Source organism: Pseudozyma hubeiensis (genome assembly GCF_000403515.1).
Source record: "Pseudozyma hubeiensis SY62 DNA, scaffold: PHS47, whole genome shotgun sequence".
In the NCBI taxonomy this organism is placed as follows: Eukaryota; Fungi; Basidiomycota; class Ustilaginomycetes; order Ustilaginales; family Ustilaginaceae; genus Pseudozyma; species Pseudozyma hubeiensis.
Window position 1 is genome coordinate 549,713 of NW_012133829.1, and position 15,859 is coordinate 565,571.

The window sequence follows — 15,859 nt, forward strand, 5'->3', positions numbered from 1 at the left end:
ACTCACCGACTATGTCCGTCACTACCAAATTGACACCGAGTCGAATTGCTCGAATTGTGCCGTTCGACAATGTGACGAATGCCAAGCTCGTGTTCTCGTCACAGACGCTCGCGTCAGACTATGGAAAGCAAATGTATATCGTTGCGAGTCATGAATTCTGAGTATCTACCAAGAAGCTAAGTGCTCTATTAACCGTCCTAAGTGTGCTATGAACAATCCGAGTGCGACTACTATACAGACTGCTACTTTCCCCTTACAAACACTCCTTGCATCGCGGTCGAAAGGAACCTGAATCTTGTTACTGACGACGAATTTTGAGTTGCGACGTGCCAGGCCGCGACTTTGCCTTCTGCCAAGCCAACATAGCGCGGATGCAAGTTCGGCAGCAGGGAAAGTCGCGACCTGACGCGCCTCCCAAGGTTGTGCCTCAGACAATGTGTCGCTTGAGCAGGCCAAGGCGATGATCGTCCTTCGGCTTGGCCACTTCCATGAAAGCGTTGTGCGAACAGGCTTGACGACCTTAATCTTGACTTCTGTATGCTTGAGACGAGTCGATGACGCTTCGCTGCTCTTTTGAGACTCCCATGCTCGAACAGAAGAAGATGTGGCGAACGCTTCCGTGCAAAAAGTCAGCAGGCATTACCTACCATCTTTACCGCTGTGTATGATCGCGACCGATCGTGCCAGCCGCTGGTGTGTTGACGACATGGGAGCGATTCCTGTATGCAAAAAGAAAAGGCAAACTCGAGTCGAAAGGCAGGAGGAAGGGGAGCGGGGAAGTTTTGGGCTTTGGCTGGTTCTAAGAGGGGGGCACAAAGCCGGGAGTCGAGCTGGCAAGGCTGACCTGTGACGTTGCGGCCACTGTGAGCACAAGCTCCGAGACTAGGGGTAGCTCATACCTCCTAGCCGGGAATAGGGAATTGCCGAGCCAACCCGTGTGAAGGCGAGCGTGTCGAGCGAGCGTGACAGAGCACGAACGCATGACCGCGCCATTCATTCAGGATGGCGAAGAAGAAGCATGGCACATGACCAGCAGAGACAGCGCCGCGCGACGGTGTAGGATTTCGGGACCGATCGCTGTGACGTGTGGTGCCAGTTGAAGCGCCGTGAGTGACTGGTAGATCTTGATCGAGGTCGACGATCAGGAGGGAGGAAATGGAGGAAAGGGGGGCGATGAGGGAACGGTAGCAAGGACGATGGATGAAGGGGGGAACGGAAGATGGAGGAAGGGAGAAAGGACGATGAAGGAAGGGGAGAAAGGACGATGAGAAGCGAGGGACAAAGGACGAGGGGAAGAGAAGGCGAGAAAAGACGACGGGGAAGGGAGGGATCAAGGACGAGGATGGAGAAGGGAGGCAACCTCAGAGCACCATGATCTCAAGCTTTATATCGACGACAGCGGTCTACTTGGAATCCAGCTGGACATGGAGAGGCGTCTTGTCTGCAACGGGTCCAGCTTTACCGTGACCTCTCTTGTAGATCCCACGCAAGATGGCCGACTAACAGTCACTGCACCGGCTAAGACCTCGCCGAGTGTCGTCACGCGTGTGAACCTGTACAAGCGATTCCGGCATGCAACGGGACCATGTCCTGCTTCTGTATTAGCTTTCAATTGCATATCGAACGATCAAAAGGCTCATCCTTGAAAACACATGCAGGACCAGACAAGCACATACGCGGCAACAGAAAACCGATCTCTGCATGCACATTCGTCGGACCCAATGACAACAAAGGGACAAAGCCGGCAAGACAAAAACAATCGAAGCAGCCGATTGCCCATGTCACAGACCTAATCTGCAGGTGCATTACACTGTTGGGACAATGGCAAAGGCAGCTCAAGCCAGAACGAGGAGCAAACATTGACGAATGATACGCAGCTGCAACTGTCAAGTTCGCTAATCTTAAATTTCAGACAGTGAGGGAGCAGCGTTCGACACACGCTAAAGAACCACAATCGTAATATCGTTGTGCAAGAATGTTTTGCATTTAACGAGGCCGGCCAGTGACGTTGCTACCACATTTGGCCGAACGGCGATCCTTGCTGGGTATGTTGCTGCTGCTGCTGCTGCTGCATGAATGGACTGCTGGCAAAGTTGTTGACTTGTCCAGAGCCGTTGGGCATCATGGAAGACTGAAAGTGACCGACACCGTTGCTAGCATTTTGAAGTTGCATAGACGGCTGCTGATGCTGCTGCTGCTGCTGACTGTAGAAAGCATGATTGGAGCCGAATGCGCCCGCTTGACTCTGAAAAGCGGCTTGCCCGAGCTGCTGTGGCTGTTGCTGAAAGTGAGCGTTACTGTCCATGTAGCCAGCGGTCTGCGGAAACGATGTCGCAAGGTTGGACTGTGGTGCGTTGAAAGGATTGCTTGGAGGAAAGCCCGGCGAGGGTAATGGAGATGTGGAGAAATCCATGGTACCCAAACTTGCGCTCCTCTGCTGCTGGTATTGGGGGTACATCATGCCGTTGCTTGGGCTGAGCATGCCTGTTGCCTGCGGATTCATGTGACCCTGAGCCGAAGAGAGGCCTAGTGATGGAGCTGTGTTTGCGTGTTGAGGTGTGTTGCGCATCTGGTCAAAGGCGTGGGCGTTATTAGAGGGACTGATTCCGAACGGCGACATTGGTGATGCTGCACCGTTGGCGCCCGACTGCCCTGCCCAGAAATTGCCTGCGGGCTCTTGTATGGCGGGAGCACTGAGTACAGCTTGCTGCTGTGCCTGCAAGGACGCCCATGGATTCATCTGGAGAGGCGGTTGTGCCGACGTTTGATGCGCTGGTTCCGAGAGTGAGATGAGATCGTCAAACATGCTTGACTGTGCTGTCGAATTGGTCGGCTTGGTCGCCGATACTTCCGTGTTGGCGTTTCTTGAATTGAGCGCACTCGAAGTGCGCAGAGGAACTACAGTGCCGGGGAGATGCAGAGTCGATTGCACGACTGTTGCTGATTTCGCCGCCGTACCTCCGGCACCGTCGATATGAGATCCACTCGCCGCGCGAAAGGCGGTTGCTGATGGGCTGGGCAGTGGAGGTGCGTTCGCTTTGACTCGTTGCTGAGCCTCGCTCCAGGTGGATGGTATGGGTGCGGTGCGAGACCGCGCTATGCTGCTGGCCTCTGCGAAGTCGGAGCGTGACGATGAAGATGACGCCGGCTCTACTGGTGATCTTGGGAATCCGGAACGTCCAAGAGTTGCAGGTGGGGAAGCGACGAAGGTGGCGTCTTTTGTCGGGACCGGCGGTGGGCGGCCTTCGATGAATCTGCGAAACTCGTACTTCCTGCGTATGTACTTTTCCAATTCGCTATCCCTTTCGCTCTCTTCCATGTTGGTCGGTGGCCGGTTGCGCATCTCGTCTGGGTTGTATTTGCGGTTGCTCCTGACGTTGCCGACCTCCTTCATCCGGTCGACCTGCTCGCGGGTCCATGTATCGAGCGTGACGGATTTGACCTTACTGATGTGTACGCCCATTTTGCGGTGCACGCCGGCACACTGTACGCAGATGAAGATGCCGAGATTCCACGAAGCCCATCTTGGAGCGCGGCCTTTGCAGTCTGCGCAAACATCGTTGCCTGGCTGGCGGACCAGATCGAGCAGGATGCGCTGCTGCCGTTCTTGAGCTGCTTTGCTGTTCATCCTGTCAGAGGTAGAGTGCTGACCGCACCGAAACTTTGCCTCTTGATTGAGCCAGTGATGCAGCTGTGGTCGACAGATCTGTCGAGGATGTGCGATTGGGCAAGAGCAAGACCTTTGTTGTCAACTACGCTGCAAATCCATGCAGCGCATCTTTGCACACCAAATGGCACACGCGTGCCACACCGGAAAGTCACCGAGCTTCCAGATCGATCGGAGCGTGGACCCCGATTGATGGGATCGTGAGATTTTCATTTGGCTTCGTTTCGTGCTCAGTCGAAATTTCGCGCTGGATTCTGACAGACATAACAGACTGCCGTTCGGCTGTGGTTTTAGTTGCCGTTGACTTCACCTGTATGGTGGGGATCCCGCCCTTTTGTTTGTCCCGTTGTTTGGTGTCTGAGTGCACATGCTTCCTGAGGCGAGGCGAAGTTGGCCAGGCGCATCGAGGCAAGACGAGTTCGCGGCATTGTCGTTCCGTCCTGCTGTCACACGGTCACTCCGGGCCAAAATCGCCGCGGGGAAGGTCAAGTCCGCTGGGCCATCGATCCACGGCGACGTCTGTCATTGCTCAAGTGCTGCCGTGCATGGTCCATTGACTTTCTTTTGTTTTCGCCGTTTTCCGTGAGAGACAAACACTCATGACTGGGTTAGTGCCACAATCTTGATTTTGAAAAATGTGGGGTTGCCTGCAGGTCGTCGAGGATGGCGTGGCACACACAGAGAGAGAGGGTGCCACTAAGACAATGCTCGCCCAGCAGCACAGGCCCGTCACCAGCGAGACTTTTGTGTACGTCTCTGCAGTGGAAGTAGCAGACTATGAGGTCGGCGCCACATCGCTGACGACGCTCATCTATTCGGCTGTGTCCGACTGCGAGTGGGTCTTGGTTTGGTGGGCTCAACTCACCCTAGCTCGGCCTCGGCTCGCAAGGTGTTGGTGGACACGCAGTCATTTCGATTTGCCGACGGTCCAGTGTAGGTCAGCACTCGGTGAAAGGTCGAGCTCTCCGAAACGCAAAGATTGGCTTTCGCGCGTGAGATACGCAAAGGCAATCTACTACTGTGTACCTCATTTTGTCGCTGGGTGCTGCGATACGACAAGTCTGGCATCGATAAGGGTGTTTGCAGTCTTCGCTCTTTCACTGGTGCAGACTGTTGCCGAGGCTCGTATCGACCTGTGGAATTGCAACTCAGCCCAATCGTCATCTAGGCAATGCAGTTGTGCAACCGTCCGAACTTTGTAGCGGGCACTTGAGCCGTCACGCACTTGGTCGGCTGCGAGGTGCAGCGGATGGAGGCGAGAAAAGACCCTTACGCTTTGGCCCACTCGAGCCGGCCCAAAATTTCCCCTTCGCTGTCGAGCCTGCTGACTGGCCTAGACTACTAAGTCGAATTCAGCGAAAAAAAGGTTCTTTCCCCACACTCGCCTGCACCTGCATGTGGCCCACCTTCTCTGCAGCAATCGGTTCGTATCGTTTCGACAGTCGCCTTTCGCCCCACCCTCCTCGGACGCCTGCGCGGCTCAACGACTGAGCACATCTCTGCTCGCCCAAGCCCATCGTCGTTCGGTTGGATCTGAGCATCGCTGACGTCTCTGACTTTCGTCGCAACCACCACCACCACCTCACTTCGGTCCCTGTCTTTCTATATTGACACAAAACTAAAAGTGCTCTGACCGCTTGTTACGTCACGCTCCCCTATCATAGCCTTTGGATCCAAGACCATCGCACGCTTCAAGATACAAGAAACTACGGTCAACTTCCAAGAGCTTCGTCGCCAACTGCCTTTCGCGATCACTTTCCACAAAGGGTGGTTACACCGTGATCTCCCGTCCTTCTCTCTATCAAGTGCCATTCGCTGCAGCACCGCCTGCTTCAACCGCTTCCATCCACCATCAACCTTCGAGCACCCAGGGGCCCTGCGCCCCGGATTGCTCGCCCTCGCACACGCGCTCTTACAGTCACTCTTGTAGCTGTCACAATTCAGAGCGAGCTCTGCTCTCTGTCACTATCATTTTGAGGCTTCCATCTCGCCTAGTCGGTCTAGGCTGATAATCAACTCCGTACAAAGGCAGTCGGTACCTGCCGTGATCCTGCAAACCCTTTTGGCCACCAATAACCCTGTCCCTTCTCATGGCTTCACCCACGGCGATTCCTAACCCCGAAAAGTCTGCTCATCACCGTCCTCGATCGCATTCCATCGTCCCGACCGATCTCTCTAGCGAAATTCGCACCAGCGAAGGCCAGAGGCTCTCCTTCTCCCCTCCTGGCTCCTTCTATTCGCGAGCATCGGCCCATACAAGCGGCCTTCGCATCCCTAGCGGTATGACCTCTACCATGGGCCCGCCGAGTCCCAACAACCGCTTCTCTATGGGTTTCAGCCCTGTCAACTCCAGGTCGGACAACAACAGCCGAATGTCGCCTCCTCAAGGTCACGCACGCGCTCGTTCGCAGACGGCCATCGGCGCCGGCACCATCGCCTCGAGCATCGAGAGCTGGGATGCTAACCGCGTCGACTCGCCTCCTGCAGCTATGAGCGACGCTGCCGGCTCGCAAACTTCGTCGTATATCTCGGCTTCGGACCTCTCCTTCTCCCGCTCTCCCACGAGCCCTGGCAGCTCGGTTGCGTCGTCTGGCTACTCGTTGGGCCGTGTCCCCTCGCTTCCGCTGGGCGCCTCGTACGAGCAGGCTCAGAAGAGGTTCCACAGCGGCAGCTGGGGACAGAAGATGGGATGGATGAACACGATGCGACCCGGTCCGCTTTCGCCCACGCTCACCCGAACCAGCATTGACGAGGGCAGTGGCGGCGGCGGCGATGCAAGCAACAACAGCGGGATGGGCGGTCTGCTGCGCCGCTTCAGTCTGGGCGGCAACTCGTATCGTACAAGCAGCGGCGCAGTTTCTGGAGCGGGAGCAGCCCCGGTAGCTCCGGCTTTCGACGCTGCGCCTGCTGGCGCGTCGATGCCGCGATCTGCTTCGCCGCAGGCGATTCCGGTGATGCGTGACTCTGGCGTTTGCTTTGATGAAGGCAAGCCTGCAGTGCGTGGACGCCAGGCGAGCTTCAGCGGCAGCACTAAGCGCAAGCCGAGCCCGATGGGTGAGCGATTGCTGATGGGACACTTCAATGCCCATTGAGCCCGATGCCGTGTCTGCCGCTGTGCAGTCCAAGGCAGGGAGAAAGGGATGGGTTACGATGCCTCTTGGTCCCTTTTGGTTGTGGTCTGGTATTCTCAGTTGTCTGTTCAGCAGTCTAGGTTGTATCTTTGCTCGTTCGCATCCCAGTACGGTCACCTTGGTGGATTCGGTGGTCTCAGTATGTGGTTAGTTGTCTCTGGTCACGCACGTGTTCTCTTGACAGGCTGTTGCAAAATTCAATGCAAACGCGATTATATGTTCTCTGCGTGTTCTCGTCTGAGGTCGAAAGGAAGGCCATCGTGCCGCACAAAGAAAGGTTGGAGCCGGCGGGAAGCGAAATCGCCACTTTGCATGTTGCTGGACGTGTCCACCTGTCCACCTGTGACTCGCCGGCGGCCTGGCAATTGTGAGGGCGCGGTTGGGCGATTGAGCTGGGTGCTGAAACAACAAAGTGCGACCAAGTCGTCGGGCTCGCCGGGCAATTGAAGGCCGAAGGTGACAGTTCTTCCCACGCTGCATCGCGATCTAGCCGGATGGCTGCCAGACGAATGGAGGGATCGACGCTTTGGAGATGCAGATCGACGCCAATGCCATCAGACAAAACTTTTCCCTCCCTGCGGTTGCCTTCGTAGACGACCGCTATGTTGTCGCGTGCATACTGCTAGACCCCGGATCGGCGGCGGCGTGTGCGCGATCTGCGTCTGCAGCCAATCTCGCTTCTGGTTCCATGATGCGTCGGTGGATCCAAGCCGGAGAAAGAAGGGGAAGAAAGAGAGAAAAAGAAATAAGACGCCGATGTGATACCACCACGTTTTTTGGGCTTCGTCGTCAGTCTGTTGTGCAACGGGAAGCTTCACGCGTGTTCGTCAAGGCTGACTGACTGGCAGAGAGAGCAGCAGAGTCGGCGTCTTGAACCTTGCCAATCAGACGGCGGTTTCACCTGTGCAGTCGAGTGAAATAAAGGAAGGAAAATTCATGGCGGTCAAACCTCCACCTGTTGTGACGATGAGGAGTGCAAATTCATGACAGCAGAGCGCGGCCATCCGACAAGGTGTGAGCCAAATTTCGAGGGTCGCATAGCGCAACCTTGTCTCTCGCCGTGAAATCGCAGGATGACCGCACGGCTTAGCCGAGAATCAGCGCAGCTGCACACTTGTTCCACCCCGGATTCTCATTCACTTTGCACCTCTTCCTCGCCTTCATCATCCCATCGTCTTCCCTCTCCGACACTTCAGCATCTCGCATTCGCAGTCACCTTGGCCCGCACAAAAGTCCAACGGTCGTTCGCTGTCAGCGCCCTGCGCCACGCCCGTCACACTAGTCTGGTTTAAGCTACGGCTTCCCGCACCGACCCACCAGCTGACTTGTCTTGACACTGTCATCCGGGCATTCAACGCTTACGGCTTTCGGCTGCTTCTAATCTCTGCGCTATCCCACCACAAGGCTTCCTCGAGCAGATCTCGCCTCTTCCTCACATCCATGACGGAATCACTGCCGTAGGCGATCGCAACCCATTCCAGTTGTGTAGGGAGCTCAGCCCAAGTCTGCTTCACCCCTGTTGCGTGTCTGGCCACGTTCAGCCAGTTGTTGCACGATGGCACTGCACCAGTTCTTCACCTTGGCTTTTGCGCTTCATCTGGAGCCATTGCCCACGCTCGATTACGCCACCGTGCCCTACGTTCAAGATACCGAGCACAGCACAGGCTCGCTCCAGGAGACGGACAAACTTCGCGTAGGTGCCAACACAAAGCTGGATCCAATACACACCCGCCATCTTCCGCACAATGTAGACACGCTCTCCTTTCTACTCAACCACACTCGTGCCATCGAAGCTGTACAGCCTTTCTCAAAGCTCATCTCCCTCCTCGAAGAAGCCGACGACGATCCCGAGTTTCGTAATCTGCGCGACTTTTTCGACTCTCGATACGATCCAAATGGCTCGCTAATAGGGGCCGACAAGGACAAGGATCCTCACCGGCGCATTCGCAGTCTATCGCGCGCCGCTTCCACAAAGCAACCAGACCGACGCTCGAGTCATGCCACTCAAACCCGCAAGTCTTCCTTCGCCGCCAGCCTCGGAGGAACAAGCGCTCTCAAGCTCAATTGGCTAAAGCGTAACACCCACACAGACTCGCACACTCACGACGCCTCCGACGATGACGACACCCACTCTAGAGTCTCCAGCGGCGGCCACAGTTCCAGTCCGGCTCCTCCCTCTGCTCCCTACATCCGCCTTTCCAGACATCCACAGTCTTATTCACCATCCGGCACTCCCGCCTCGTCTTCTCAACATCGTCACTCGGATCACGATTCCAGCACCACCGTCACCTTTCCCATCCGACTCGACTTGCATACCGTCGGTCTTGCACCGCCGCCTCCAAAGTTGCGCTCAAATCGTCAACCAGAGTCGTCTGGCGCAGCCCTCCAGCGCATCGGCTCCGGAAGATCTGCCAACTCATCCGACTGGAGGCGGCGCAGAGCCAGCAAATCCAGCTTGACCAGCGGAGGCGCTGCTTTGGGACGGATTGCAAGTCCCGACAGTATGGCCTCGTTTGGTGCCGTCTCGGCCATCGCAAACGGCGATTCCGATTTTCAACATGCAGCCCATTCAGGCTTTAGCATCGATACGAGTGCCCTCTCTGAGCCCAGTGCGATGCACAAGTCCAAGCTCACCCCTTCATCTGAAAATCCTGCCCACGCTGCTAATGCAGATTCTCAGCTGTCCAGCATCTCGGAAGGCACTGTGCCTACATCCGACCAGCTCACATCTCCGACATCGGCCAAGCCCACTCGACGTCCCTCAATGATGTCGAAATTGCTCGATTTTGGTCGCAAAAAGTCTTTCCTCGATCGTCTCACCTCAGATTCACACGACGCTCGCTCGGCTTCTCCAGCACCGTCTCACCGAGATGATCTATCGGATTCGCAAGCCGCTCCGAATGCTTCCGGCTCTCGCACCGAATTCCGTTCGGCGCTGAATCGCCATCCTGACCATGCTACTTTCGGCAACGACGAGGCGCTCGAGCTCGACGAGGAGGACGACGAAGGTGTCTTGCATGCGCAAATGATGCGCCAGGCCACTGACAGAAACAGTGCCGAAGCCCGGCGAGCCAGCTCGGGTGGAAGCTCTGGCAAGAGACACAAACTCGGACCTGTCCAAGAGGACGGTCTGCTCGACCTCACTATGGTATCTTCACGCTCCAGCGTCGGCACTTCCTACTCTGAGCACAACGTTCCCCGAGAGTCCCTCGCAGGCAATGCTTCGGCAGCTGATGCAAGCGCCTCAAAACGCCAGCCACCAACTGCCCTGGACGGCGCAGACTTTTTGTCGCTCTTTCGGGCCGCCTCATGCCTTGGTCTGAGCTCCATCCAGGACTCGATCGATGATGTCGGCGAGGACAGCGCCCATGTCACCACTCCTAGTCAGGAGAGCAAAGACCCTCACGTCACCGACACCGGCAGCACGAACACGCCTTCGACCCGAACACCACAAATTCGTCCCAAGATCAGCTCCTTGCCTACAACTCCTGGCAGATCGATTCGCTCGATAGATCTCGAGCGCTCACCCAACCCTCACACGGCGAACAGCAACCCCATCGATGCAAGTTTCAAGTTGGGGGCATCTCTCGCACAAAAGAATGCCGAGGAGCAGGAAGCCTGGTGGCCATGTGGCGAAGTCGATCCTTTGCCCATCACTCTCGCCAGTGCGCTCGGCGAGGCTTTGGGCTGGGAGGGCATCATGCATCTCTGCTACGGCAGAGGCAGTCGAGCCGAGGCTGAAGGCAACTATGCTGCGCTAGGTAAGGCTGCTGCTCTCGATCAAGCCAACAAGATGCAAGAAAGGACGGTGCAGGCATGGAGGACAGGCGTGGCCAGCGCGGGAACATCGCCGCCCAAGAAGAATGAGAACTTGCCGTCGCTGCTCGAGATGGGTGGACCTGATACTGCAAGCCTGGCCGGTGAGCTGGCGCAGAAGCTTAATTTGGATCCGGCCGATCCGCTCCACGTGCCCAGCAATGCCTCGGCGCTCGAACATCTGCACGGCAAAGCGCCGCAGCGCTCTTCCACCGTTCCTCCAACAGCAGGAACAGAAGACGCCATTCCGAGCAACGGCGCTGCGGACGCAGGCGCAGGCTGGACTCCCGGTTCCTTGCTCTTTGGCAGCAGACTCAATCATTCGAGGACCTGGCAGCATTGGCAAGCTCTGTTCAAGAGCATCAAGGGCTGGGTTGACGAGTACGAAAAGGCGAGGGTGCGCGGCGGTCTCGCTCGCGAGATCGGTCTGGATCCAAACATCCTGCAGGGCGCCTCGAATCAAGGTCCGGACGAAAGTGAGGGCAACATCACCATCTCAGCTCCTCTCCACATCGATTCGACCAGCCCGGACACGCAGGTGCCTTTGACGGTCGGATCACCTCCCTCCGCATCCACCGAGGTACTGAAAGTGGCGCGGGACAAAGTGGATGTCACGATGCTGTCCAAAGTTCTCGGCACGTCGCTTAGCATTTCGCCGTGCGTGCTAGCAGATGCGACCAATCGAGCACACGGCTTCCGACGTCGAGCTGGCATTCCAGAGGGCCTCCCGCTGGGCCCCGAGAACGAAGAGACGATCGACTACACGTGGTCCCGCAAGAGGCTCTCCGTTGAGCATTTCGCCACGGCTCTGACCATCAGCTGCGACAGCGCCCTGCATTACTTCGGCCAGCTGAGTACAAGCAAGTGGCTGTATCGATCGGCATGGGAGCTTGATTACCTGGAGATGTGCGTCTTCAAGTCTCCCTTGGTTGCTGACCGGTTCCCGCCACCCGGTGAAGCGGTGGTACCTGTCTCGCAGTCGTATCGACCCGCTCCCGGCGCACAGGATCGTTCTCGAACCTGCCCGAACCCGGACGAAGCAGGTGCGTGGGATGCTGACAATTGGAAACGGTGGCTTGCGTCGATTCGTGAAGGCGATATCATCGTTCCGGCGATAGCATGGCAGGCTTGGTGGACGCTCATCTCGGTCCTGAATGGCGCAGATCGGACGGGGAGGAGCTACGACTTGCAGGTCAAGTCGTTGGAGGAACCGTTTGATGCCTTGAACGATTTGAGTGCTGTCTATCTTTAGCTCGAGCGATTGCAGCGTTTGCGTTTCGGGTTGAAAAACACTTTTGGGATTTGGGTCTGTGTTGCGTGAGGTACGGGTGGTTCATGCGGGTTGTTGGCGAGACGAAATTTGCTCAGTGGCTGTCCCAAAGAGGTTCGTCTTGACGAGAAGGACAAAAGATGGTCTGTCCTGGACACGTTGAAGAGGAAAGTCTTGAACTCTGTGATCACCTTCCCTGCCTCTGTTGCTTGACTCAATCACCTCATACAGTACACACGATGGCTTCGTGGCTGTACAACCTGTGAGGATCCGAGACGATGAAGGTCTTCGGCAAAACTGCTCAAAATCACGATCTCATCACCCACATCTCAATTCAAAGACTGCTCCACTTATCCATCGCTCTATCACTCGTGATCTACACAGACATGGCAATGACTTGCTCACAACACGCAGTCTCGCCAAGCAATGGTTCTGTAAAAAGTCTGCGACTCAAGTCGATTGCGGTGGACATGCAGGCGTACAAGAATGAGTCCTGCATCAAAGCTTGAACTGGTTCCCACTCACACCCTTCTCCGACCCTTTCGCCACACCATTGCTCTTTCCCTTGCCCTTGTTCTTCGCATTCTTCCCCGACCCCGCACCCACCGCATTGGCCTCCTTGCCAATAACCGACACACCCCGGTTGCCGACAAGCTTCTTGAGCGCCTGCTGCTTCTCCTCCTTCTCGTTCACCTTCTTGCTCCTCACCAATCCAGACTGCTCCAGTGCCTTTCTGGTATCCTGGATCTTGTCGTTGCGCTGTCGCTTCTCCTGCCTCAACTTGTTGTGCAGGCGCTGCTTCTCCTCGGGCGTCATCTCGGACTTGGCACCGTCCATAGCGGTCGAGTGACGCGATCGCTCGTACACCTCCTCCGGCGCCAGCATGGTGCTCGACGACGAGGTGGCCGGCAGCGCCGATTCCATCGACACGGACGGCGCATTGGTGAGCGTCTGGATCGTAGCTTTGGGCGCCCTGGGTGTAAAGTGCGCGTTGGAGAGCGCATCAAGCTTGTTGAAGATGTCGTCGTAAAGTTGTCCGATCTCCTCATGCTCTTTAGCCAGCTTGGCATCGGCTTCCGCGACGGGTGCTCCGTCTTCGCCGTCGGCACCCCGCGCAGCTTGGTACTCTTCTTCGTACAGCTCGGCGAGACTCTTGGCGCTCTTGCTGTCGGAAAGCTCGAGGAGACGCGAGGGGAGGAAAGGGAGGGCTTCCACTTCGCGGCGTCGGATGACATCGTCAAAGTTGCGGTCGAGGATTCGACGCTTGATGAGGTCCTCGATGGACTCGGTCATCTCTTCGGTCACTTGAGGTGTCACTTTTGCGGCACGCTCAAATTCGAGATCCTGTTCCAGAAGACTGTCTTGCGGGCGGGCACGGGAACCTGCTTCGCCCATGAGCGTCCAGTCCTTCTTGCCCACATTTTCGTCTTCGAGTCGAGCGATCTCCTCTTTGAGCGCAGCGACACGCTTCTCATGGGTCGAAAGCTTGTCCTTTGCGTCTTCCTCGTCATCGCTGTCAGCGAATAGATCGCCGGTGACGCGTCGTGCTGTGGTTGCGCCCTTGTCTCGATCGTCGTCGGCAGAGTCTGGTTCCTCCTCTTGGTCACTTTCTCCGACGTCATCGCCGTCGTCGTCTTGCTCTTCCTCGTCCGAATCCGGGCCCAAGTCTTCGTCATCGCTAGCCTGACGCCCGACAGAAGAGGTTTCTGATTCGACCTCGTCCATGTCCATGTCGTCGTCATCCCCGTCCTGATCCTCTTCCATTTCTTCGTCGAAGCGACGGGCGGCGTCGAGATCGTCCGAGGAAGCACCGATCATCCTCAGCATCTCAGGGGTGAGCTCGTCGGCCGACTTCTTGCGTGGCTTGATGCGACGATACTCGATGGTAGTGTTGAATCGAATGCGTCGCTTGCGATCGGGCTCTTCGTATACGCGCTCAGCTTCTTGTTCCGGTTCCGAGTCTGATTCGGATTCAGGGTCGGCGTCGAGTTGATCGGCAGCAGCATCCTCACGCGCAAAGCGAGCGGATGCCTTGCGCCCACCAAACTTCTTGTTGAACTTGGATGCTTTTGTGGGCGGTAGGAAAAAGTCAGCAAAGTGCGCGTCGGCAGCATTGACGACACCTGCTTCTGGATCCTCGTCGTCGTCCGCTTCGTCTTCGTCGACGCCGTCATCACCGCTGAGAGGCTTGAAGTAATCGACCTGATCTGCGATATCGTCGTCATCATTGTCGTCGTCGGCCGGATCAGCGTCCTCTTGGGCATCCTGCTCATCGAGCTGGCGGTTGAGATCGTCTATTGAGAAAAAGTCGTCGTCGAGGGTAGGGTGTCTCTTGGAAGGACGCTGCGATGCCTTGCCGGGACGATCCAAATCTTGGAGGAGCGATTTGGGGATACCTGCGTAAGAGCGTGCTCTAGATTCTTCGTCTTCTGAATCTTGATCCTCTGGATCCTCGTCCTCGTCCATATCATCCTCGTCTTCGTCATCATCCTCGTCGTCTTCGTCATCGCCGACTTGAGACCGAAGGCGTGGTAGCATTCCCATCTCTTCCTCCTCTTTACGCTTCAACTGTTCGGCCTCTGTTTTGAGTGGCTCGTAGAAGACCTCGGTGGGATCGCCATCGCTTACGTCGGAAGCGCCTGCATATGCTGAGCCTTCGTCTTCTGAATCTTGATCGTCATCGTCTTGGCCCTGCTCGTCGATTTCGGCTAAGAGCTGATCACGGAGCGCTGGGTCGACGCCGAGCGCTCGTAGATCTGCGTCGCTCAGTTGGCTCAGACGAACGCGTTCTTCCTCCAAGTCAACATCTTCGTCGTCGTCGTCGTCGTCGTCGTCGAAATCGCCCGACATGCCATCATCATCATCATCATCATCCTCATCGTCGTCCTCGTCCTCGTCTTGGCGACTGGAACGAGATCTTGAACGCGATGGCCCTGCTCTTGCGTTGGCCTGCTCTTCGTCTTCGTCGTCGTCCTCCTCTTCTTCGCGAAGGAGACCCTGGGCGAAATAGCGCTCAACAACGCCCGACATCTTTGCTGCTTTCAAGTCGATCTGCTCCCAAAGCTGGCGCGAGTCCATACCATCTGTGACGAGCTCGTCGAGAGGAGTTGCCTCGAAGAGAGGGGGAGGAATGGCAGCATATTTGCCGCGTTTGCGCTTTCCGGCGGAGCGGGAGGCCCTCTGATCGAGCAATTCGGACTTTGGAGTGATGGTCTGGATGAAAGAGCAGATGGAAGGGACCGATTGCTTTTCCGAGGTGATGGAATGGTCAAACAGCTGTTTGAGCGCGTGTACCGAAAGTGCGCTCAAGGAAGCGTCAGCGTTGGCGAGCCTTTCCGGCTGGCTGGCAATGATCTCTGCGAGCTCCTGCGCCTTGTTGAGGCCGGCCAAGGATGTGCCCGCCGTCGCTGCAGGCTGCGAGCCCTTCCGCGGAGAAGAGGTCATGCTGAACGGAACAGGGCCAACGAGCAGATTCACGGGCTGCGTGGGATTCGTGGGCGGTGAAGACGGTCTATGAAAGGGCTTGTATTGGGCTGCAATGGTCGAAATTGGATGGAGGGGGTTGGTGAGGACGGTCAAGGTGGAGAGGAGAAGGAGAGTCAAGGGTTCCAAGGAAGGTGAGAAGATTATTTGACAGTTGCGAGGCTCAGTTTAGGCGTTCCCAAAATTTTCCGCATTTTTAGGCGCACTGCATACAAAATATTGCTGACTAATCATCCGAACACAGCTAAACAGAGGTGTTAGTGATGGTAGTGTAACATAACACCTTTTTGACATGTCCATACTAGGCACTGGCCGAACCTTGCAAGGCGGATGGAAGGTCCTTTGTCCTCAGATGTCAACTCTTTTTTCGAAGGCAAAACAGCCTTCTCAGCTGCATGACCCCCAGGACAGAGGCCATCACGAGACCGTGTAAAGCGACACACGGACATCGCGACTGCGTTGGCGACAACTCGCCGAGACAACGGCCTCCTA

General features: G+C 56.5%; 5 protein-coding genes across 5 annotated transcripts in view; 2 read left to right on the forward strand and 3 right to left on the reverse strand.

Annotated features, from left to right (window-relative positions):
- PHSY_005212 (replication factor subunit) overlaps positions 1–272 on the reverse strand; it is a gene marked incomplete at both ends in the record, with an annotated part of 1,204 nt that extends 932 nt beyond the window's left edge. The window contains 2 exons of the mRNA XM_012335823.1: positions 7–118; positions 258–272. Coding sequence (XP_012191213.1) covers positions 7–118; positions 258–272 — 127 coding nt within the window. The remainder of the gene's footprint in view (positions 1–6; positions 119–257) is intronic.
- A 1,739-nt stretch (positions 273–2,011) lies between these two features.
- Positions 2,012–4,831, reverse strand: PHSY_005213 (potential Arf GTPase-activating protein; the record flags this gene model as incomplete). Its single annotated transcript, XM_012335824.1, has 2 exons — positions 2,012–3,629; positions 4,533–4,831. The coding sequence occupies 2 exons, from the start codon at positions 4,829–4,831 to the stop codon at positions 2,012–2,014; spliced, it is 1,917 nt and encodes a 638-aa protein (XP_012191214.1).
- Positions 4,832–5,757: 926 nt separating this feature from the next.
- Positions 5,758–6,759, forward strand: PHSY_005214 (expressed protein; the record flags this gene model as incomplete). Its single annotated transcript, XM_012335825.1, has 1 exon — positions 5,758–6,759. One exon carries the CDS (start codon positions 5,758–5,760, stop codon positions 6,757–6,759), a length of 1,002 nt encoding a protein of 333 aa, XP_012191215.1.
- A 1,594-nt stretch (positions 6,760–8,353) lies between these two features.
- PHSY_005215 (wd and tetratricopeptide repeat protein) lies at positions 8,354–11,866 on the forward strand (the record flags this gene model as incomplete). The annotated part of the gene is made up of 1 exon (XM_012335826.1): positions 8,354–11,866. The coding sequence occupies one exon, from the start codon at positions 8,354–8,356 to the stop codon at positions 11,864–11,866; it is 3,513 nt and encodes a 1,170-aa protein (XP_012191216.1).
- A 516-nt stretch (positions 11,867–12,382) lies between these two features.
- Positions 12,383–15,328, reverse strand: PHSY_005216 (small nucleolar ribonucleoprotein protein; the record flags this gene model as incomplete). Its single annotated transcript, XM_012335827.1, has 1 exon — positions 12,383–15,328. One exon carries the CDS (start codon positions 15,326–15,328, stop codon positions 12,383–12,385), a length of 2,946 nt encoding a protein of 981 aa, XP_012191217.1.
- Between the last annotated feature and the right edge of the window lie 531 nt (positions 15,329–15,859).